Source organism: Oncorhynchus mykiss, chromosome 9 (assembly GCF_057628025.1).
Source record: "Oncorhynchus mykiss isolate SJ-2025 chromosome 9, ASM5762802v1, whole genome shotgun sequence".
Lineage (NCBI taxonomy): Eukaryota > Metazoa > Chordata > Actinopteri > Salmoniformes > Salmonidae > Oncorhynchus > Oncorhynchus mykiss.
This window is the reverse complement of record NC_143030.1, coordinates 29859349-29885084: the sequence shown is the minus strand read 5'-3', so window position 1 is coordinate 29885084 and position 25736 is coordinate 29859349. Positions and strand designations below refer to the sequence as shown.

The following is a 25736-nucleotide window of genomic DNA, read 5'->3' as shown; positions in this document are numbered from 1 at the left end:
GTAAGCATTTCACTGTATTCGGCGTACTTGACAAATAAACGTTGATTTGAAATAAGGTTCCCCTAGGAGGAAAAAACCAAAGAACCCTATTTAGTTTTACTCAGCACCTTTATTTCCCAAAGAGTGTAGATAATTCACTCGCGTCCTTCCTAATGCCGGCCACTACTTCACAGTTGGTGGCAGTTAGTGATGAAATCGCAACTTCATCGTGTGGCAGTAATATCTATAATGTTCCTTCCTGTGTATGTTTTGGCTCACCTGGGTTACATGTGGAGCTGTATTGTCACTGAACGTCCCTGTATGACAAATGGAGAACATTACATGTTTGAATGAGATTTAAATCAGGGTTTTCTTACCTATATTGTCCCTACTCTACCATTCTGGTCATCCTGATTCTATTAGTTGCTATGTTAAGGACCTTCCTCAGCTTGATATTGCAAGAGAGCGGTAGTTTTTCCAACAAATGTAATATGATGATTAGATGTTAAACAGATCTTGGAGGCGAGGTTGTGTTGTCATTCAAAAGCAATGAGGAGGACAAATAAATTGTGGGAATTGTAAAACACCACCGGAAAAACAGGTGGAAAAGACATGTTGGAGTGCATGTTAAGACACTACACGAGGGAACAGAAGGCAGAAGAGTCGAGGAGAAAATGAAATGGTGAAAACACCAATACATTAGGGAGTGAGAGGGAGAGGGGGGGGGGGGACCTCTTATGTCTCACTGTTTTTCCTTTACCAAACGATCTGCCGGTTTTTCTGCTTCCACTCCTTTTTAAATAGCAATCCCAATTTGGGTCATCTGCTGTGAAGTGTAGTTGTTTGTTCGGCCCGAGGCAATGTCTTAACTTAACTAAGGAAGTGGAATGTGTGCTGAGCGGGACAGCACCTCGATTAAAAGAGAAACGCGGTTGTGCACCTTGCAATCAAATCAGGGGTGCCCCGGGTCGTGCTTTCTAGCATCTACTGAAGGGCTTAACTGTGATTGGTGCAGTGCATTCTGGGTATGAGCATGCCATGTAGGAGACGGCGTGTTTCTGTCAAACAGGAAGGATTATTGCTTTGGTTTCCAGGTGTTATGATTCAGAGGATTCGTTCTGTTGTTATGTTTATCGATCACATTTAGACTTTTGCATAAATTAATCCGGGTTCATGTAAAAGAGATGGCTGCTTCCAATACATCTGTATAATGTATGTGATAATACCATTCATGTTTTTTTTACGGTCGCCAGGCCATCTCTGCCCACTGTCCAATCTTCTCTCCATCCCTCTCCTCCCTCTACCCCTTCCGCCTCTCATTTCACATCTCAGAGATAAGCCTGCTTTTCTTACTCTCTTATCCCTCTCTCTCCCGTGCTCTGTCTTCCCTCTCTCGCCGTCTCTGTCTCTCATCTCTTTTTCTCTCTCTCTCCCCCTTGCTCACTCTCGCTGCCCCTATCTCTCCCCGTCCCCACTCCTTCCCCTCTATCTCTCCTCCTCTCTCCTCTCTCTCTCTCTGTCCTTCTCTCCTTTTTCTCTCTGTCTCTTTCTCTGTGCAGAGATAAGGTTGGCTCTCCCTCGTGGGTTCTTGGTGTCGATACTAATATGTGGCTATCATCGATGAACTGTCAGACCCCCCCCCTCCCGCCTCCCTTCCCCTGACCTTCCAAATATACTGGAACTTCTAACAAAAAATGTATTGTACACTGCAGTCTTGATTGCATGACCCTACATTTTTCAACCTCCAAAAATATATAACAAATCACATAGAGGGCTATCTACTATTGGGGTTAGTTTTAATTGCATGGATTAACTTACCCTTCTTTAATGGCATAGTGCTTAAGAAAGTACTAACCCTAATTCCCTAATTCTTCTTCTTTCTAATTAGAACAAAAACACTTTTGTAATCTTATCACATAGGCCTACAATATATGCATTGCGATTAGTGCAGAACCTGTCTGGTGTAGAAATCCAATAGCTAGCTTATGAAACAGGAATTAATGCCGAGGATATAAGTGGTCTTTAACATAAGTCGTCCGAAGCTTGCACAAAATACCGAACACCCACACTGGAGAATGCTGTGGACTTCACCCTGTACAGGCCAGACACATCGCTCACTCCATCACCTGTCTGGTTAGGATATGAGAAGGAAAACATGTCAGGAGGGAATGTGCTGATGTGTCTTGACCCTTCAGTGGAGTCATCAGAAGTGAGGGATCCATGTGGAGGAGAGCAGGAGAGAGGCAGTGGAGAGACAGTGAGTGACATAGGAAGAAGGGTGGATGAAGTGGGGGAGAGTTGGCTCTTACCTCTCCTGATGAAGCCTAATTGTGTTTTCTTCTCGTCCTCTGGGAGATGGGCATGACCTTTGAACTTCTCCCCTGGGGGTTAGAGATGCTAGTCTGAGGTGGAGTTCGTTCTATACCATTAAAACGCCTTAGAGGTCAAATGTGATGATGTGGTACCTCTGTGTTGTATTGATTGAAGCATGAATGAAAGCGTAGGACGAATCTTTCATATTTGATATAGAGTAGAATTGGAAAGGTATGTGAGAAATAAAAAAAATGGAAGACTACATTTGAAATAAAAATCATGGCAAGGACTGCTGCACCTACACAAAGAGTACATTTCTTTTTCTTCTCCATGCAACAGTCTTTTCTTGGTCTCCTTTATCTCCATTTGTCGGTCATTAACTGTCATTCAGGGGAGTTAGGGAAGTATTGCAGGCAGTGTTTCCCTATATGCATTTTGTGGCTGCCACTGCAAAAGGATTATAACATAATACAAATATTTTTGTTTTAATTTTGGAATGGTAAAACGTTTCAAGCAAATGCCATGTGGAGAGGCGGCAGTTACCACAGCACTTTTCAATCAGTAGTGGCGGCACCGCACAACTTTTTGATTTAGTTTTAAGAAAATATATTGATGCAAAGCATCAAAAAGAAGGACAAAGTGCTGTCTTTTAGACTGAATTGCCTCATTATTTGTCAACTTGCACACAATTTCTCTGTCCTTCAAATCAGAGTGTTGCTGCAGGTTCTTTGTGTGTCTTGCTCAATCAGGTTCACGGAAATCAAGGGTCATTCAGGCCGGGTACTGTACAATGCACAAAGCTCAAGGCACTCTGGTATTTATTTACCAAGCGTGATAACACATCAATTCTGACAGACACAAGTAAAAACTACACAGCCTATACACGTAAACAGTAGCAATTGGACATATTGCGTATTGCGTAGAAACAAGACTATTTTTCATTCTGATCAACTGTAGGCTACTAACAACAGCAGCTGCATAGTCTAGCCTGGTATGTGCCCTGTCCCTCTGACCAGGGTAAACTATGCTGCAATGTTCTGTATTTGTAGCTCATTTGTTTGTGAAAATGTGAATGGGATCAAATTTGGTTTATGTTCAAACTTGGGCTGACTAGGCTACCTAGACTTTTTCAATCCAAAACGATTAACTGGGATTAACACAGAGAAAGCAACATGATTAGCTAATAAAACTCACATGGTTGAGCTTGCTTTATGCAGGTTTGCATCATGTAGGCCTAATAAAATGAACTCACAGTCTGTGTCAGCTATTGTGCTATTATTAGGCCTACAGTTGCATAGGGCAGGCCTACACAATCCCGACCTGCATAAAGCAAGCTCAGCTCTGTGTGGGTTTTATTGTCCAATCATGTTGCTTTCTCTGTGTCTGTGTATAGGAAACCCCCCTAGTCCTTCTTTAAAATGTAATTCATATGAACAAGTACAATGTTGCTGCATTTTGACAGGGTTTTCATCCTCCCCAAGGCCATGAGTTTTTCCAAGTAAAAAAACAACATGTGACACAATTAGAAAAACTCTGGTCCCATCATACCCCATATTATGATTTTTTTAATAATTTTTTTTACAAAGGATTAATCACGTCATACAGTATAAGGTGTAACATGTGGTTAGGTTCCCAGATCATGAAAAACTAGGGGCCCCCAGAATGTTTTTCCTGCTACACCACTCAGGAGCCTGCCATGCTACATCTGGTTTTCAGTGTAAACTTAAACAACTAAAACCAGATATAAAGTATCTATAAAAGATTATAAAGCAATATATTTTTTAAATAAGATCATCTTTAAGAATGAACACTCAGATAGCAGATGTTTAAAGTTGGTGAGGGAGATAAGTCTCCAACTTCAGCGATTTTTGCAATTCGTTCCAGTCATAGGCAGCAGAGAACTGGAAGGAAAGGCGGCCAAATCAGGTGTTGGCTTTAGGGATGATCAGTGAGATACACCTGCTGAAGCACGTGCTATGGGTGGGTGTTGCCATCGTGACCAGTGAACTGAGATAAGGCGGAGCTTTACCTAGCATGGACTTGTAGATGACCTGGAGCCAGTGGGTCTGGCGACGAATATGTAGCGAGGTCCAGCCGACTAGAGCATACAGGTCGCAGTGGTGGGTGGTATTAGGTTCTTTAGTAACAAAATGGATGGCACTGTGATAAACTGCATCCAGTTTGCTGAGTAGAGTATTGGAAGCTATTTTGTAGATGACATCGACGAAGTCGAGGATCAGTAGGATAGTCAGTTTTACTAGGGTAAGTTTGGCTGCGTGAGTGAAGGAGGCTTTGTTGCGGAATAGAAAGCCGACTCTAGATTTGATTTTAGATTGGAGATGTTTGATATGAGTCTGGAAGGAGAGTTTAGAGTCTAGCCAGACACCTAGGTACTTATAGATGTCCACATATTCTAGGTCGGAACCATCCAGGGTGGTGATGCTAGTCGGGCGTGTGGGTACAGGCATGCATTTGGTTTTACTAGCGTTTAAGAGCAGTTGGAGGCCACGGAAGGAGTGTTGTATGGCATTGAAGCTCATTTGGAGGTTAGATAGCAATTAACCTGTCTGGGAACACCGTTCTGCTAGCGGAACCCCTCGCCAACAGCAAATGAAATTTTAGGGTGCCAAATACAAATCAACAGAAATCTCATAAATCAAATTTCTCAAACATACAAGTATTAGGCACCATTTTAAAGATACAATTCTTATTAAACCAGCCACAGTGTCTGATTTCAAAAATGCTTTACAGCGAAAGCTCCACAAATGATTATGTTAGGTCACCACCAAGTCACAGAAAAACCCTGCCATTTTTCCAGCCAAAGAGAGGAGTCACAAAAAGCACAAATAGAGATAAAAATGTGTCACTAACCTTTGATGATCTTCATCAGATGACACTCATAGGACTTCATGTTACACAATAGATGTATGTTTTGTTCGATAAAGTGCATATTTATATCCAAAAATCTAATTTTACATTGGCGTGTTATGTTCAGTATTTCCAAAACATGCAGTGATTTTGCAGAGAGCCACATCAATTTACAGAAATACTCATTATAAATGTTGATGAAAATACAACTGTTATGCTTGAACTTTAGATAAACTTCTCCTTACTTGCAACCGCTGTGTCAGATTTCAAAAAAACAATAACCTGAGTACGGAGCTCAGAGCCCAAACCAGCCAAAATAAATTACCGCCATGTTGCGCAGTCAACATTAGTCAGAAATAGCATTATAAATATTCACTTTCCCTTGGTGATCTTCATTAGAATGCACTCTCAGGAATCCCAGTTCCACAATAAATGTTTGATTTGTTCGATAAAGTTCATCATTTATGCCCATATACAGTGCCTTGCGAAAGTATTCGGCCCACTTGAACTTTGCGACCTTTTGCCACATTTCAGGCTTCAAACATAAAGATATAAAACTGTATTTTTTTGTGAAGAATCAACAACAAGTGGGACACAATCATGAAGTGGAACGACATTTATTGGATATTTAAAACTTTTTTAACAAATCAAAAACTGAAAAATTGGGCGTGCAAAATTATTCAGCCCCCTTAAGTTAATACTTTGTAGCGCCACCTTTTGCTGCGATTACAGCTGTAAGTCGCTTGGGGTATGTCTCTATCAGTTTTGCACATCGAGAGACTGACATTTTTTCCCATTCCTCCTTGCAAAACAGCTCGAGCTCAGTGAGGTTGGATGGAGAGCATTTGTGAACAGCAGTTTTCAGTTCTTTCCACAGATTCTCGATTGGATTCAGGTCTGGACTTTGACTTGGCCATTCTAACACCTGGATATGTTTATTTTTGAACCATTCCATTGTAGATTTTGCTTTATGTTTTGGATCATTGTCTTGTTGGAAGACAAATCTCCGTCCCAGTCTCATGTCTTTTGCAGACTCCATCAGGTTTTCTTCCAGAAAGGTCCTGTATTTGGCTCCATCCATCTTCCCATCAATTTTAACCATCTTCCCTGTCCCTGCTGAAGAAAAGCAGGCCCAAACCATGATGCTGCCACCACCATGTTTGACAGTGGGGATGGTGTGTTCAGGGTGATGAGCTGTGTTGCTTTTACGCCAAACATAACGTTTTGCATTGTTGCCAAAAAGTTCAATTTTGGTTTCATCTGACCAGAGCACCTTCTTCCACATGTTTGGTGTGTCTCCCAGGTGGCTTGTGGCAAACTTTAAACAACACTTTTTATGGATATCTTTAAGAAATGGCTTTCTTCTTGCCACTCTTCCATAAAGGCCAGATTTGTGCAATATACGACTGATTGTTGTCCTATGGACAGAGTCTCCCACCTCAGCTGTAGATCTCTGCAGTTCATCCAGAGTGATCATGGGCCTCTTGGCTGCATCTCTGATCAGTCTTCTCCTTGTTTGAGCTGAAAGTTTAGAGGGACGGCCAGGTCTTGGTAGATTTGCAGTGGTCTGATACTCCTTCCATTTCAATATTATCGCTTGCACAGTGCTCCTTGGGATGTTTAAAGCTTGGGAAATCTTTTTCTATCCAAATCCGGCTTCAAACTTCTTCACAACAGTATCTCGGACCTGCCTGGTGTGTTCCTTGTTCTTCATGATGCTCTCTGCGCTTTTAATGGACCTCTGAGACTATCACAGTGCAGGTGCATTTATACGGAGACTTGATTACACACAGGTGGATTGTATTTATCATCATTAGTCATTTAGGTCAACATTGGATCATTCAGAGATCCTCACTGAACTTCTGGAGAGAGTTTGCTGAACTGAAAGTAAAGGGGCTGAATAATTTTGCACGCCCGATTTTAAAGTTTTTGATTTGTTAAAAAAGTTTGAAATATCCAATAAATGTCGTTCCACTTCATGATTGTGTCCCACTTGTTGTTGATTCTTCACAAAAAAATACAGTTTTATATCTTTATGTTTGAAGCCTGAAATGTGGCAAAAGGTCGCAAAGTTCAAGGGGGCCGAATACTTTCGCAAGGCACTGTACCTCCTTTTGTTAGGGCGTTTGGTAAACAAATCGAAACGCGCGTGCAACTTCCAGCGGAAAGGTCAGACGAAAATTCCAAAAAGTTATATTACTGGTCGTAGAAACATATCAAACGATGTATAGAATCAATCTTTACGATGTTTTTATCATAAATGTTCAATAAGGTTCCAACCGGAGAATTCCATTGTCTGTAGAAAAGCAATGGAACGGGAGCTACCGCTCATGTGACTGAGCTCGTGACTGCTGGCAGACCTCTGACTCCTTCCCCTCTCATTCATCCCCCCTTCATAGTAGAAGCATCAAACAACGCTCTAAAGACGGTTGACATCTAGTGGAAGCCTTAGGAAGTGCAACATAACCAATATCCCACTGTATCTTCAATAGGGGCTGAGTTGAAAAACTATAAACCACAGATTTCCCACTTCCTGCTTGGATTTTTTCTCAGGTTTTTGCCTGCCATGTGAGTTCTGTTATACTCACAGACATCATTCAAACAGTTTTAGAAACTTCAGAGTGTTTTCTATCCAATACTACTGATGATATGCATTTATTAGCATCTGTGACTGAGTAGGAGGCAGTTTACTCTGGACATGCTTTTCATCCAAAAGTGAAAATGCTGCCCCCTAGCCCAAACAGGAGCTCTTTTTGCTAGTCGAAGCGTATTCTCCATCCGGGGAACTCAGATATAATAATAGTAGAGAGAGTGATTTATTTCAGCTTTTATTTCTTTCATCACATTCCCAGTGGGTCAGAAGTTTACATACACTCAATTAGTATTTGGTAGCATTGCCTTTAAATTGTTTAACTTGGGTCAAATGTTTTGGGTAGCCTTCTACAAGCTTCCCACAATAAGTTGGGTGAATTTTGGCCCACTCCTCCTGACAGAGCTGGTGTAACAGTCAGGCTTGTAGGCCTCCTTGCTCGCACACACTTTTTCAGTTTTGCCCACACATTTTCTATAGAATTGAGGTCAGGGCTTTGTGATGGCCACTCCAATACCTTGACTTTGTTGTCCTTAAGCCATTTTTTCACAACTTTGGTATTTGGTTGGTATTTCACAAAGTATGCTTCGGGTCATTGTGCATATGGAAGACCCATTTGCGACCAAGCTTTAACTTCCTGACTGATGTCTTGAGATTGCTTCAATATATTCACATAATTGTCCACCCTCATGATGCCATCTATTTTGTGAAGTGCACCAGTCCCTCCTGCAGCAAAGCACCCACACAACATGATGCTGCCACCCCCGTGGTTCACGGTTGGGATGGTGTTCTTCGGCTTGCAAGCCTCCCCCTTTTCCTCCAAACATAACAATGGTCATTATGGCCAAACAGTTCTATTTTTGTTTCATCAGACCAGAGGACATTTCTCCAAAAAGTACGATCTTTGTACCCATGTGCAGTTGCAAACCGTAGTCTGTCTTTTTTATGGTGGTTTTGGAGCAGTGGCTTCTTCCTTGCTGAGCGACCTTTCAGGTTATGTCGATATAGGACTTGTTTTACTGTGGATATAGAAACCTTTGCACCTGTTTCCTCCAGCATCTTCACAAGGTCCTTTGCTGTTGTTCTGGGATTGATTTGCACTTTTCGCACCAAAGTACGTTAATCTCTAGGAGACAGAACACATCTCCTTCCTGAGCAGTACGACTGCTGCGTGGTCCCTTGGTGTTTATACTTGCATACTACTTTTTTGTGCAGATGAACGTGGTACCTTCAGGCATTTGGAAATTTCTCCCACGGATGAACCAGACTTGTGGAGATCTACCATTGTTTTTCTGAGGTCTTGGCTGATTTCTTTTGATTTTCCCATGATGTCAAGCAAAGAGGCAGTGAGTTTGAAGGTAGGCCTTGAAATACATCCACAGGTGCACCTATAATTGACTCAAATTATGTCAATTAACCTTTCAGAAGCTTCTAAAGCCATGACATCATTTTCTGGAATTTTCCAAGCTGTTTAAAGGCACAGTCAACTTTATGTATGTAAACTTCTGACCCATTGGAATTGTGATACAATGAGTTAAGTGAAAAAAGCTGTCTGTAAACAATCGTTGGAAAAATGACTTGTGCCATGCACAAAGTAGATGTCCTAACCGACTTGCCAAAAGTATATTTTGTTAACAAGAAATTTGTGGAGTGGTTGAAAAATGAGTTTTAATGACTCCAACCTAAGCGGAGGGGGGGGGGGGGCAGCTCCCGTCTTGCCTTGTTTGCCGTGTCCACCAGGCTGTTTTCTTTGGAGAGTGGTGCTTTGGCGAGGTCAATTGAGGTAAAGAAGTTGTCCGTAGTGATGTTTCTTCCCTTCCCAGGTAAGGATCAATCATCTTCAGCACCACATGCTCTCCTAGTCTTTGACCAGGTCTCCGTGTTTCCAGTTGTGGAAGAAGTACCCAATTGTCCTTCCTGGGTAAAACTAAAGATACCTTAATAGAAAATGACTCAAGTAAAAGTGAAAGTTACCCATTAAAATGCTACTTGATTAGAAGTCTAATAGTATTTGGTTTGAAATATACTTAAGTATCAAAAGTAAAAGTATGAATCATTTCAGAATCTTTATATTAAGCAAACATGACAGCATTATTTTCTTGTTGACTTTAATTTACGGATAGCCAGGGGCATGCTCCAACACTCAGGAATAATTTTCAAACAAAGCATGTGTTTAGTCAGTCCGTCAGATCAGAGGCGGTAGGGATGACCAGGGATGTTCTCTTGATAAGTCTGCGAATTTGACAATTTTCCTGTCCCGCTTTTTGGAGACAAGGAAAATGTATGGACTAAAAATTATATCATTTTCATGTAATGAAGAAAAGTTGGTCAAAAAAATTAAAAAATAAGTAGTACTTTCAAGAATTTGTAGTTAAGTACTTTACACCACTTCACGTTTCCTCCTTTTTCAGGTATGGCACACTGTTCAACATGGACTTGCTCTTCACATCAGCAGCCAGCCAAAACGTTATACCAAACTTGGTTTGGTTTGTTTGCCATGTACTGAGTAAAGCGGCAGCGGGATTTTGTGTTGAACATCTGCTCGATACTAGGCTCGTAGCAGGCGATGCTGTTCTCAACAAATTTCACCCACAACTCGGGAACCAGGGCAAATGTGTCTTCTTGGAGACGTCTGCCTCAGGTCTCTCTCTTGACAAATCGCAGGAATCTCATGATCTACCTGAATCAATGCGGGACATGGTCTCTTTGAAGAATGCTTAGCCCCAATTAGCCAACCAGAAAATGTATTTCAGTATATATAATTGAAACTTAGTTAGCCTATTTGTAAAAAATAAAATAAAAAAATGTATTGAATCAGATGGCCGAATATGCCCTAACATAGAATAATAAAAAATACATAACACTGAAATACAGAGACAAAACCCCACAATATTGGTCAACAAATTGTATCCTTTTTGGAGCCAATTGCCAGGTGGTTGCAGTCTGGGCACTGTTGTGGATGGTAGAGGCGCAGATGGCAATGGTTGTGCATTCGGCACTGTTGACAATGATAATAGCCAAATTAGTATAGTATATTTCATAAAATACAGATGTGAATCAGGGCAAATCCCCCATTCACACACAACAATTACAATATTGCATAACATTGCAATTGGCTTGCGTACACAGTACAGGCCCACATTATGTTCTGCTTTTAAAGGCCTAATGATTTAAAAAAAAATAAGCTGCTAATGATAATGATGATAAAAATAGCCTAATTATAGAAACAATTAGGCCTACAACAACAATTGCAAGCTGATAATAGCCTCATTCCAGTAATAGGCTAATTATAGACAGCAATAGCAGTGACAGGCCAACAATGAGGATAATAATACTATTCTCATAATAATAATAATAACATTTGACTAATAATTAAAACGAAAATAATAACAATAGTATTTTATTCTGATGCTGTTTTTATTATTTTATGCTATTGCACCTTAGCTGGGCGTAGGCCTATATGGGTTATAGGATATTGGGAAACACTTTTCTTGTAAATGAGATTGCAGTAAGTCAGACCAACAATTGAGCATCTCTAAGCCTAGACAAAAAGAGGCAAGACTTACCTGAAACATCAGCCGGCGCAGAGGCCTGATCTGGACCAACGGGTCTTGAAGTGGATGTCCCCAAACACATTATTTTGCTTTGGGGCCATCTCTGTATCACTGTCAGAGCCAGGGTCATTGGAAGAGCTCTCGCACACCCATGAGACTTCACTCCCTGCATTAGATTCAATGTCTCCATCAGACTTTCTCTCTTCCATGTCCCGGATCATGGCTAAAGTCTGTGCGACGGGTCAGCTTTCGCTTTCCTGACATAGGTAGTCAATATTTCGTTTTGAGCAGGCTAGCTATCTGTTCTTTTTTATTGTTTTATATAATTGCCGTAGGACCTAATTGTATACTGTTGTGTAGATATTCTGCTCTATTATATTCTGTCCCAATTCAAATGTATATTTGTTCTAGAGTTCTAAAGGCCAATGTATACAATGAATGTGATTTCAGAGGGCAGAAATAATGAAATATTAAAGCATTAAACCTCTCGCTAAAGGATTTAGTCATACAAAAGTTATACTTAAATCCGAACTGGTTCTCTAGCAGATTAATAAGAATGTCTCACCCTATGTTTTCCCCTTTATTCAAATTATAACCTGTCACTTTCGGGTTATTGGAAAATGAAAGCCATAGAAAGTTGTTTGCTATTTCAGTTAATCCACCAGAAAAGACAGAACAAATATTATAACAAATATTGTGGTTAATGAAACTGGTCTACTTTTATATTTCTTTAGCCAATTTTGGTCTTTAATGCAGGGAAACAGACAAGTTCCTTGCTGTCTCCCCCACTTGCCTCTTCCATTTTTGCGGTAATGCTGCAATTAGTTGGTTGTAATTTTGAATAGAGCAGACATTTACATATATTTTTTAGCTGCATGTGTGACATAACTCCACCAGTCCTATTTATGATATCATATACTAAAATTATACATACATACATACATACATATATATATATATACACACACTGTGTGTGTGTGTGTGTGTGTGTGTGTGTGTGTGTGTGTGTGTGTGTGTGTGTGTGTGTGTGTGTGTGTGTGTGTGTGTGTGTGTGTGTGTGTGTGTGTGTGTGTATATTAGTATTTTTTTTTATCAATTGATATATTTTAGGTTAAAGGACCAAAAAATGTATAGCTGTACCATATGGATTGCAAAATAGTTGAAGAGATTTTTGATGTACCGATTCCATGACACGTGGTTTATGAAAAAAAAACGACGCCGGATACAAAGCGTAATGTTTTTCTATTTAAATGATTATACAAAATTCTAGCAACCAATAGAATGTTATATATATGGGGTTATATATATGTTATATATATGGGTTATATATATATGGGGGATACAACCATCCCAAGAGACAGAACCATTAGATCATTTGTTTTGGTACTGTCCATATGTAGCTTGTTTTTGGTCACAGGTTCTGGAATCTCTGAATAATTGCAACATTTAACTGGCGCTAACTCTGCAAAGTTAAGAAATCAGAGCTGGATGGTGTTTAGAGATAGATGGAAGGGGTTGAGTGGAGCTGAAGCATGGGACAAAAAACAAACAAATGATAACTATTGTAAAATGTGTACAGAATAAGTTGGAAGTAGAAGCCTAAGTGTTGTTGTCCATTAGTTTACTTCAATTACGGGAGGGGTGGTAGGGTTAGGGGAAAATAATAAAGGAAAATATATTTTAAAAACAATAGATATATATTTGAAGTCGGAAGTTTACATACTTAGGTTGGAACTAACGTATGAAAAGGTTAAAATGCAACATTTTAAATGGTCATATTGACCATCTTGGCGGTTCTAGTGTCAAAACTGTCAAATGTCTTCTCTGCCCCATGGCAAAATGTGCAGAATTGCGGGAAATTTGCTCTAAAACCGGGCCATTGGCCACGCCCACTACCCACACTAACCTTTCCACTGCTGCTGAAATAGATCCTAGGAGATCTGTTCCTGTTTTTGCAGGAATGTGTTACTGCACTGTACTGTATGGGTTAATGTCCTCATTTGAGTGTGACTGACTTCTGTGCTGCTTCCCCCTGTCCCTCAGTGGGAGGTTGATGAACCAGCGCAATTAGGCCTTCTTTCACTAATTACATGTGTGATGGATGGAAAGCAGCAAACAAGTTTCACAGACCTCCTTGTGACTGACATGCTGATATGAAGCCACAACTCTTTTGTTCTTTCAACTTCTCTTCTTTGGCATTCTTTGTTGTTTGCCTTTTGTTCTAGTCAGTGGAAAGATGCTGTAGAATATCTGCATTGAAATTCCACTCCAGCTGCCAAATGTGCCCGTAGTTTATGAATAGAGCTTCTCATTTACGTTTAACATGCTACATGGACTCTTTGATCGTTTATGGATAGAGTTTATGAAGCCGGAATATTTCACAAAGCTCAGTTCTTGTCTGTAATCAAAATTCTATACTGTAGTTATGGCTTTTACATCCAGTAATACCAATATTTTCCATCATTCAGCAATTGTCCTTACATAATTCTTTAATCCAATCACATTTATTTTTTTCATTTGGCTCATTTTGGAGGAATCAGTGGGGGATTTTGACCAGACAAAAGCGACAGAGTGAACTTATCTAGGTCATTTCTAAAGCAGGATTAAGGAAATACTGTTGTAAAGCCAGCATTATTACAGTTTTCCACGGTAAAACAAACATTATTACGTTGCTTTTTCTTCACAAGACCTAGCCCTTATCCACCTCAACTGCTCTTGTCATCACCTCAAAGCCGCAGGAGTGTTTATTTTGTTAACACACTTCTTCACACTCCCGTGGCTCTGCAGCAAGGATGGAAGGATTCTCAATCATGATGCCAACTCCTGCTGTGGTTGACAGCATTTATCTCATCTGTGTCACCTGCCAATGTAGCAGCGAGTGACAACTTCTCAAAGCGGGCAGGCGTTTTGAAAAAGTCCCACCACAACGCCTCTTCATCTTTACACTGATCATCTACCATGTCAGGGAGAGAAGCTGTTCTCTGGACTTCAAAAGCTGGACAGAGAGGGCAAAACATTTCAGTGCGGTCTCAAATGGATCTGTTTCTCAACAGAGCAGGCCATCAACAAGCTTTTTAAAGGCGACGACACATGAATGATATTATATTAGAAATCAAATAAGTGTTCAGTCTACCGAAAAATGAGCCAAGTTGAAAAGTCAAATGTCATTATGTAAGCTACAATTCCATGTAAAGCCCTCTCTCTCAAGCCAGGGAAATGCTTGCTTGGTTAAATCGTGTAGACACATTCACACAAACACACATACACACACACACTTTGTGTGCATGCTTGCTCATTTTCAGACACACACGCATACACACAAAACCTCCGGCAGCTTGCTAATGTGTCCGTGCAAACACACATGTGCTGGCTCTCTTACTGTCTTTGGGGACGCTGAACATGGCCCCAAATATTGATACTGTCTTCCAGCCTTTTGGAAAAACACCCTCTCCCAAATGATCCTGCTGTACTGTCAACAAACAGAAACATTGCCCAAGTGCTTCTTCGATACTTGTTTTTGTACTTTTGAAGTGCACTTCTTACAACACTTACCGTACCATTTACCTCCAGACGGTTTGCTACCTCTCAGTTAATGACAGACTACAAATATTCCCGTTTTCCTCCGTTTACTGCTTCCCTCACCCTCTTTGCTCCATCTTCTCCCCAGACGACTCTAATTCATGCACGCGATCCCATCCCGCCTAATTATCATACGTCTAATTGGGAAACGTTTCTGCAGCCGTCCTGTTTATTCTGCTTTCTTCTCCCCAACTGAAAACTGTTAGCGCCTTGATAAAAAAAGAACTTCCTGCATCCGAGTTATTCTCAGTCTATTTAGTGCCTCATGTACTGTAGTTCAAGTTAAAGGGATGTGCTCTGTTACTTCCTTGTTAGTTTTATAGAATGATTCAAATAGACAATTTAATTCCCAACACTAATCTCGTAACTCCTTCACCTTCTAGTGTATGAATAGTTAGATATGCCTTCGATGACTCAGTGGATTTTCCCACCATGAAAGCTTGTGTTAAAAGGAAGGTGACAAGTGTAACAGTGTTGATACTATCTGTGTGTGTGTGTGTGTGTGTGTGCGTGTGTGCGTGCGTGCGTGCGTGCGTGCGTGCGTGAGGGTCGTGCTCACCTCATCTCTGTTTCTCACTGTAACCTTTCTCTTTAATAATAACCTTGTTCCTGTGGGGTTGTGTGTCTGGTTTTGTGCCAAGCATTGTCTTTACTCTGTCCCCTAACTTTGTTATTTTTTTATACACTGGTGCGACACCAGGAGATGAGGCACTTCTCCAGTCATTTCGCTGGTTATTAGCCCTCCCTCACCTCCTCTTGACCTCTGATACTGCCATATGAGTCAGCGCTCCCACTGTCTGTTAGGCCCTGCAGTAGAATCTCTGTTGTTTAAACCTCTCTCTCTCTCTTTAACTCCCTGGAGTCGATACCCCCCCCCCCCCCCACATACATCTAATTAGCATAATAATACATCAAAATCCGTCTGTTTGAGCTAGAGATATCCGTTTTTTTTGCATGGGCTGCGGCACAATCTGTGAAGGCTGGTGGGAGGAGCTATGGGAGGATGGGCCCATTGTAATGGCTGGTGGGAGGAGCTATGGGAGGATGGGCCCATTGTAATGGCTGGAATGGAGTAAAAGGAACGGATATGGTTTCCATATGTTTGATGCGTTTCAAATCATTCCATGGATTCCATTCCGACCATTCCAATGATTCCGTCCTCTTATAGCTCCTCCCACCGGCCTTCACTGGTCTCAATCCACCGCATCCGCCCACGACGGTCTTCCACATCTGCGGCGGAAGGAGGCCTCGGCTACAGCGGTGTTTGTTGGACTGTGAGACTTTCCCGAAAATGGTCCATCTGACGAAAACGTCTGTGGTGTTCTACGTTTTGCTTCACAGGACTCGTGTGAAGTCAGTACCGCCGATCTGCCAACTTCTGTCTGTAGCGTCCGAACAGTTTGGGCTACACACTACACACGACACACTACACACTACACACTGGATTAGAGCGTCAGCTAAATGACAAAGAATATGACCCGTCAATGGAAAGTTGAGACTATCACGAACATGTACATGTCGGTTGTTTTGCTTTGCTCTAGGATGCCCATAAGTCTCACAAGACTCGTCTGAAAGTAGCCCGGTACCATTTAAAAAATTGAATGGAACTGTATACTATATATACTGTAAGGGTCATTCTATGAAAATGGTGGCTTTTTGAACTGTCAACTTTTACAAATTGTAATTATTTTTTATTTTTATCAAAACTTATAGCCAGATAATAGTTAACCCCTTAACATTATAAATCAACATAAATGACAGCTTAACACATTTTTATATTTTTACTACATTACATAAAAAAATGCTTGTGCTGCCTTTTTGTCACTGGTGTTACCTATATTTAAGATGACAATTAAGACTTTCTAGAATGTAATTTGTCTTTCATTTGAATATATAATAAAAGACAGAAAAGGTTCATGATAATACTAAGAAATTGTTTGGATTAGTAATAATTTACTTTAAACATGCATGTGTAAAGTTCTATTGTCTGACATTTTGCCATTTATACCATTTTTGTTGTTGTTGTAACATTCGATATAATTGAGGTTGAATCATTAAAAATGGAATGATCATATCCTTCAAATGTTTACTAATGAATGTGGCAACAATTAGGTAGATACAAAAACCATATTCAATAAAATTGGGCAACTCTGATGCCAGAACACCAATATGCCATACACCAGTGACGCAATGTAACACCAGTGACGCAATGTAACACCAGTGACACAATGTAACACCAGTGACACAATGTGAAACCAATGACAAACATAAGATTATTTCAAACACATTTTATCAAACAGTATATATAAATTTTTGTGTCATGTGACACATATTGTGTAGGCCTACTTAAACAGATAGTTCCTCTGAATTATGAAATGTACTTTTTGGTTTCCTTACCGTGTAGGCAGTCTATGGCCAAGGTCTGACAGCAACCAATGTGTCCATGTGCACGCATGTGTGAGCATGTGTTGTGTGTGTGTGCTCTTGTCTCAGTGCGACTAACACTGCTGTCATCTACCTTGGCAGTGTGTCTCTAGCTAAAGTAAAGTCAAATAACCTTGGGAGAGGCTTCTCTCCTCTTGAATTCTCAATACTCTGTCTGACACACAGCTGGCCAAAATAGAATCCTTGAAAACTGTCTCCAGTAAAGGAGAAAGAATGAGTCACACAGCAGTACTAAAATAATAAGGTTTAGTATTTGAAGTTGAAATATAAGAAGGAGATCACTTGTTAGCCTTGTGTTTGATTGTTAAAGTACAACTATGCTAGCATTATATTTCAAAACATTTAAGGGTGGGTTTTCATAGCCTTGTGGCTTAGTGTTTCTCGGTCTCCTTTGCCGATAGAAGGGGAGAACATTCATGGCTAACTCTATGCTTCCCCACGTGACATCTTGTACTGGTAGCTCCATTCTGAAACCCTCCGTCAAGCACTTTCCTCTGAGTGGCTTTTGTTGTAGCAGGTCTCTGGTGGGCTTTGTGTGTGTGACCTACCATGGGGCTGTGCTGTGTTTGTGTGTGCCCTATTTGTATGTGTGCTGTTAGGGTATGTAGTGTTGGTGTGAACTCCCACAGTGAGTGTGGGCCTCAGTGCTTCTGCTCCTTAGCTGACCAAGGACTAAAAGCTTCTAGTGCTATTGTGTGTTATGCATAGACTACAAGGTACTGCAGAGCAATCACAGACCATGGATTTTTGGATGTGGCATATTTTCGTCAATTCAGTACAAGACATGGGGTTTGATGGCAAAAGCTTCTAACACATACCACCTCCTGCTGCCCCCACCAGCCATTACACCAGTGTGAGCAGTCATGGGTCGAGTTCCTGTCCAACTAAATTGCAGCAAATACCAGATCTTACATCGCCTGGATAGGTGTTTAACATCAGCTAATCACATCATATGACATGGGTCGCGTTCCCCTGCTCAGATGTTGCATGCATCAACCAATGTTTGCGTGCCACGTCATTGGCTGTGACATCTACTGACAGATTGCTACAACATATGATGTAGTTAGCTGATACAGCACCTGGATATGTATTTTAAGTAAGATCTGGCATGCGTCTTCAACGCCTGGGTAAAGGAACAGGATTGCCACAGCAACACCCTGTAGCCTTATGTATAATGAATAGGGAAGTGAAATTGACACTTAACCCACCCCAAACCCCTCAAGATGCCACCACATATGAAACATACAGTGTATCTGGGAATAATTTTGAGCTGTGGGGAAATATCATCTTTGGATGTTTACACAGGCATCCCAATTCTGATATACAGTGGCAAGAAACAGTATGTGAACCCTTTGACATTACCTGGATTTCTGCATAATTTGGTCATCAAATTAGATCTGATCTTCATCTAAGTCACAACACTAGACAAACATAGTGTGCTTAAACTAATAACACACAAATTCTTGTTTTGTTCTTGTCTATATTGAATACATAATTTAAGCATTCACAGTGTAGTTTGGAAAAAATATGTGAACCCCTAGGCTGATGACTTCTCCAAAAGCTAATTGGAGTCAGGAGTCAGCTAATCTGGAGTCCAATCAATGAGACGAGATTGGAGATGTTGGTAAGAGCTGCCTTGCCCTATAAAAAATCACTCACAAAATTTGAGTTTGCTATTCCCAAGAAGCTTTCCCTGATGTGAACCATGCCTCAAACAAAAGAGATCTCCGAAGACCTAAATGCAGTTGACCTGCATAAAGCTGGAAAGGGTTACAAAAGTATTTCTGAAACCCTTGATGTTCATCAGTCCACGGTAAGACAAAATGTCTATAAATGGAGAAAGTTCATCACTGTTGCTACTCTCCCTAGGAGTGGCCGTCCTGAAAAGATGACTGCAAGAGCACAGTGCAGAACGCTCAATGAGGTTAAGAAGACTCCTAGAGTGTCAGCTAAAAACTTACAGAAATCTCTGGAACATGCTAACATCTCTGTTGATGAGTCTACGATACGTTAAACACTAAACAAGAATGGTGTTCATGGGAGGACACCAGGGAAGAAGCCACTGCTGTCCAAAAAAAAAACATTGCTGCACATCTGATGTTTGCAAAAGAGCACCTGGATGTTCCACAGCGCTACTGGCAAAATATTCTGTGGACAGATGAAACTAAAGTTGTGTTGTTTGGAAGGAACACACAGCACTATGTGAGGAGCAAAAAAGGCACACCAACATCAAAACCTCATCCCAACTGTAAAGTATGGTGGAGGGAGCATCATGGTTTGGGGCTGCTTTGCTGCCTCAGTGCCTGGACAGCTTGCTATCGTCAACAGAAAAATGAATTCCCAAGTTTATCAAGACATTTTGTAGGAGAATGTTAGGCTATCTGTCCGCCAATTGAAGCTCATCAGAAGTTGGGCGACGCACAGGACAACGACCCAAAACACAGAAGTAAATCAACAACAGAATGGCTTCAACAGAAGAAAATATGCCTTCTGGAGTGGCCCAGTCAGAGTCCTGACCTCAGCCCGATTGAGATGCTGTGGCATGACCTCAAGAGAGCAGTTCACACCAGACATCCCAAGAATATTGCTGAACTGAAGCAGTTTTGTAAAGAGGAATGGTCCAAAATTCCTTCTGACTGTTGTGCAGGTCTGATCCACAACCACAGAAAATGTTTGGTTGAGGTTATTGCTGCTAAAGGATGGTCAACCAGTTATTAAATCCAAGGGTATACATACCTTTCCCACCCTTACACGTTGTGTTCAATAAAGACATGAAAACGTATAATTAGTTTAAGCAGACACGTGTGTTATTAGTTTAAGCAGACTGTGTTTGTCTATTGTTGTGACCTAGATGCAGATTAGATCAAATTTTATGACGAATTTATGCAGAAATCCAGATATCTCCGAAGGGTTCACATTCTTTTTCTTGCCACTGTATTTGTTTCACTAATTGGTCTTTTAACCAATCAGCTCAGAAAAAAATATGACGTGAAAAGGTCTGATGTGATTCGCAAAAAACGAATTAGTAAAAAAGGATATCCGCATTTGGTTGTCTGTGTAAATGCAGCCTTGGTGACGCTAAACGTACTTCTGGGTAACAATTACTTTGTTAAGCTAGAACTATGCTTATATGACTTGGTTCTTGACTTTCATCACACGTTCATTGTGTGATTTCTATACTGTATAAAGTAGAAGAACAGTGATTGAGAGTCAACTAATTTCTTACAGACGTATTCCACTCTCCATAGTAAATTTAACCCAGGCAGGACATAACTCTCTTTTTCCTCTAAAGCTTCTGGGAGAAAGGTTAAAAAAATCTAACTTCCCCCTCTTAGGCTGACGTTTATTTTATTTTTTAACAGCCTGCTTCTGAATTCTGTTCACTTTGTGCTCAATGTCTAGCTTTCTGATTTCATTTTGCCTTTTGCATTTGTTTTGTTTGTGGTGTTGTACACACTCATTTGGCTTGGGGAGTGAAAAAAAGAAAGAAAGATCTCAATTGAGTCCTATTGTCAAATCAAGTCTGGGCTCTGTTGTTCTAGCCATGTCCCCTTCTGACTCCCCTATTTCAAATGTCTGCTAGTAACCGGGTTTTCATCCAATCTTTACTTGAGTAAAGTACATGTCGGATACACATTTTTTTTTAACTGCCTGATGGAAACATTCATGTTTTCGGTGAACTTTCCAAATGTCGACAAAACAAAATACCCTAGACATGGTGGGATCTTTTTGTGTCGGTAAAAGGAATCATGGAGAATTGTCAGTGGACATGCTTTTATGCGCAAATATTTATATAATAACCGTCATATTGAAGTCAACTTGGAGTCACACGATGACATGTTGCGTGGTCCTCCCACTACGACTCGTTGAAAGTGCGTGAGCTTGATGTTCCGTCCAATAAGTATTGAGGGTCTTTTTCTGGTGACCTGATAATCGATGTTACGCCAAAAAAAATGTACCTTGCTCTTTTGTCCATAATAATCTCATCATGTAGGCGATACGTGTGCTCTAGGCAACAGAGCGCAGACTGCGCTGTTGGCTAGACCGCACTTGCCAATACCAGATGGGGCACACTCACTATATAACCTATATAACACACTTTTTTTCCCCCAGTGAGAAAACCATCAGTAGAGGTGAAAATGCGATGGAAACCCATTTTGACTGGTATTTTTCGAATCAAATCACATTTCATTTTTTATTCGGTTCATGGGAATTTAACCGCAAAAGGTATTTTTCTGTGCGCTACATCATCATGCACTGCCTTTTATCCGCAAATTGTCAATTTGATGGAAACACTGGTGGGAAAATGTGCATATGCTTTTATGAATAGAATGTTTAGAATATTCACATGGAAATCTGTCACCAATTGGATGAAAACTTAGCTAGTGTGGAGGAAAAATAAAGCACTAGACATTTAAGTATCAAAAAGGAAAGCCCAAAAGGCTGGCAGATGACGGTGTTGAGTCATTTCATCTTACTGTCCAAACGCATTGTATACAGCTGGCCATACACTCATTTCCCCTGTCGACCGGTTCGTACCCTAAAATGTTTCCGTTCATGCTGCAAAAGCTTACATTTCTTCCTCAACTTTCTTTATTTGCGAAAATACAGAAAAAAAACAGGGAAAATATGCATACTTTCTTTATGAAACACCATATCGCGTTCAGCCAATCAGGTTGCAGCAGTCTGGTGTTTACCCCTGGCTGAAAGTGAATGCGCAACATCAGGAAGTAGCATTCCAAGCCATTAGCAAATGGAGCAGAATGCTTTGAGCTAGTATGTATCCATTACCTAATGGAACACACGGTAATATAGGCACAGCAGCATTGGTTATGTCAAGACTAGCAGAAAATATCACTGGGACAAAAGGGATAAATGCAGAGAAATTTAGGTTTTTCTGCTCTATTCTCAATAAATACTCTACGGCTTAGCGTTTCCCTTCTTCCCTGTTCAATCCAAAATGTGTTCTCTAGTCTCGTTCCAAAGCCCAAGAGAGCCACCGAGTCATCCTGAGTCTATAAAACAGACCATAAACACAGCATTTTTTTGGGCCAATTAATGATCTTAATCGTTTGGTAGAAGGAAGGCCTCTCGAGGGAGCATGCTATCGCCTCTCTGGGGAGAGAGAGCGTCTAGCTCTGGTGTTGTGGGAACGGTATCATAAAAACATACACTATCTCACGGTCTCTAACCTGAAAATTGTAATGTAATGTTCGTATATAGAGTCAAAATCCAATGGAATGTCCAATCCCTAAAGGGCATAGACTTATCTACTCACAATGCATTTGTATTCGGTGCAGACGTGTTAGGAATGATGTTCTGCTTGGCTTTTTATTTATCCCTTACTATTCTCAATGGGGGAACACAGCCTCCTAAAGTAAGAGCTTTTGTATGACTATCTTCATCTTTTATTGTCAGATCCTTCACTTTCATTCCCAAATCAAATTCCCAGATATTCCCTAAGCAATGTTAACTCTGCCGTTTTGAAAAATAAAGCCTACTGAGGCTTGCTGCTCCATCCACTTTTGGACAGCGGGATACAATCCACATTAACCATCTCTGAGGAACATTTTTAGACAGGCCCCATAATTACTTGAGAAATGAATCGTGGATTTGGGGAGAAAAAAAGGGAGCCGTCTCTTTCATGCTCTGCCTGCTTTGAACACAGACTCAGAGGCTCTCGCCGAGTGTGTCTCTAAAAGATAGTCTAGTCAAGGCTAAGAACCATCCAAAACAGAGGGATGAGAGCAGAAGAGGGGGTGAGGGGAGGAGAAGGAGGAAGGACCGAACCCAAGTCCGGAGATCATAACAATCATTACATTTGACAAACAAGGTCCTCACAGCTTATGGCCCGGGCTTAATCTCTGATGTGTAATCATGCCTCGCTCTCGATCTGCTAGCCGTGTCTGGGTTTGTTTGCTCTGTTGACTTCCTGCCTTACAGCCTATTGCAGTGGCATTGTGGGTGTTCTAATTGGAGAATCAATAGGGTGAGGCGATGGAGGTCTAAGGGCTGCTCCGGTGTCAAACGCGCGCATCGATTGCCTTTTTAAGCTGGAGTTGCCAGCCAACCCACCCAGGCTCTTTGTTGTGTTCGCAATGTATATGAAATATTATTCTATGAGAAGACCTATGTCTGGGAAAATGAAATATACATGTACAGCCAATCATTGAATGACACAGCAAAGATGCATTTGAGAAAAGCAGCTCTGCGTAGATAGGAAACACTGCATACATTACAGTATCATAATTGTGGAACAGATCAAGCCAGCTGGTGTCTAGCAAAGAAAGCCCACTAACTGGTTTGGTTTGGATCAGGTCACAATTATTATACTGGATGTAGGCAGAAGAAAGCCTTTTTTGAGGAACGTGTACTTTGTGAATGAGACAAGCAGTGAGTGACCTCGTTTTCAGAAGGCCACTCACTGAGCGACCACGCTGGGGCCTGAATGGCGCGTTGCAGATTCTTAAATGGCCACCGTGCCCGCCGTCATGAAATCTGAATACTAAAAGCGCTGGTAAACAGCACTTTCTGGTCGTCTCACCATACTCTACATGGAGTACATACATGAGAAATACGTGGATTATACTTTTGTTTGATATTTCCCCAACTCCTTATTCCAGTTTGACCTCTTACCCTGTTCTAACTGTTCTAACTGCTATAGCACTGACTCAAATGGAAATTCGCAATCAAAATCCTTGACAGTTTCCCATAAATAGTAAATGACAGCACAAGCACACAATGTACCAGAAAAAAAACTATGTTGATTATGATATAATGAACCGTCGCTAAGGCCCGGGCCCAGCAGTCTCAAGTAAAGTATGACAATATTTAACTCTCCATAGGGTTTGATGCAGTCGGAGGCTAGAGGTTCCTTGCACGCATCTGTAGTGGATACATGATGACGATCCGAGATAAGCAGTGTGTTTTTTCCCCACGCTGACATTAAAGGAGCTAGTCTATGGTAGCCTGGGGGGGGGGGGGGGCTGTTTATAGCACTGGCTTCTTTCACTCTCTCTCTCTAGATGATGCAACTGGAGAGAGATGCCTCCGTTCGGTAGGTAGGTTCTTGTAACTGGGGTCACTGCTCTTGCAACAGAGTGGTTAAGGTATTGCATCGAATTTCCCATCACCAGACCTAAGCCTACTGTGATATTTGACATGCGTTTGCAGTTGATCGTCTAACAATGGATGGATGCCACTGAAAGAGGGCCTCAGATTCCCAGTCTCACAATTCGTCATTTTTTTTTTCAAGCAATATAACTCAAGTCACGGGGGAAGATAGGATTTAATTTGACCTGGATAGATCATTATAAATCAAATTGTGTTTTCTCTTCTTGCAAATGACCTCTTCTGTGACAGTGGATAACATCAGGATATGTCATTTATCTGCACATTCGAATAATGTCAGATGCTGTTTATCTAATCTATGTGTTTTCTCTCTCTTTCTCTCCCTCTCTCTCCTTCCTGTCCTCATTGGGCCTCTACGAAGCAGAAGAGTATGCTGTCGAAGGTAAGCCTACTGTTTTGCTCCTACAGACCTACGATGGCTTCTTCTATGATTTTTGGCGTCCATGTCGGATGCCAACGTTGGTTGCTCTACGATGCTGTTGTAGCCTCCTTCTTGGGAGGGGCATTGTCAGTGTGGTTGGACTGCGGTTATGGTGACTCCCGGGGGCCTAAATTACGCTGCTTTAAAAATGGAACCAAAGCTGTGATTTCTCTGTTGCACTTCCTATTCTTCTCGAAGACACCTTCTTTTCTTCTGTCTTTTGATTGTTTTATTTGATCTATCGATACGTATGGATTCTCAGTAGATACTTTGTACTCTTATATGTGAAATGGTTGGCACTTCTGAAAGTGATGAGTGATTGAACCTGGGAGTGAGAGTGCTATATGAATATCATCAGGTGCTAATGAGACGTTGAGATGGAAGGGTTTCTCGTTCCCCTCCAGCTCCCTCCACTATCGTCTCCAGTGAGGGAGAGAGGGTAAGAGGCAGGGCTGCCAGTCAGGCCCCTTGGGGCTACATCATCCCCTGGAGCTTGTTGCTAGGCCAGCTCACAGCTCAGCTGAACGTACAGATGTAGGATTTTAATTTGATCACCCTGCTGCAGGACAACTTTGTAATGTAAATGCAAATGTAAAGTTGGAAAAATATATTTACCCCTCAAAAATGTCCAAACATTATTATCCACGTAATACCTTACATTTCCTGTTTCTGTAGGATTATTTTCCTGCTGTAGCAAACTGGTTCAAATCAAGATCCTACATATGTATAGGAAGATAAGCATTAGCTCCCTGTCTGTCTGGGCCTGCATGTCTTTTCCTCAGCAGTACCGGGTGAAATGAAGGAACATAAACCGGATCAGTCAGACAGAGGTAGTGCAGCAAAGCGTTTACCGATG

At 41.1% G+C, this 25736-nt stretch overlaps 1 protein-coding gene across 13 annotated transcripts in view; it reads left to right on the top strand.

The window, feature by feature from the left end:
• nrxn2b (neurexin 2b) overlaps positions 1-25736 on the top strand; it is a 1005166-nt gene that overhangs the window by 134409 nt on the left and 845021 nt on the right. For 10 of the 13 annotated variants that reach the window (XM_090183933.1, XM_090183936.1, XM_090183930.1 and 7 more), the window contains exon 3: positions 24821-24841. In XM_090183933.1, the coding sequence (XP_090040059.1) occupies positions 24821-24841 (21 nt within the window). The remainder of the gene's footprint in view (positions 1-24820; positions 24842-25736) is intronic. The other 3 variants (XM_090183934.1, XM_036987703.2, XM_036987702.2) reach the window with 1 other exon arrangement.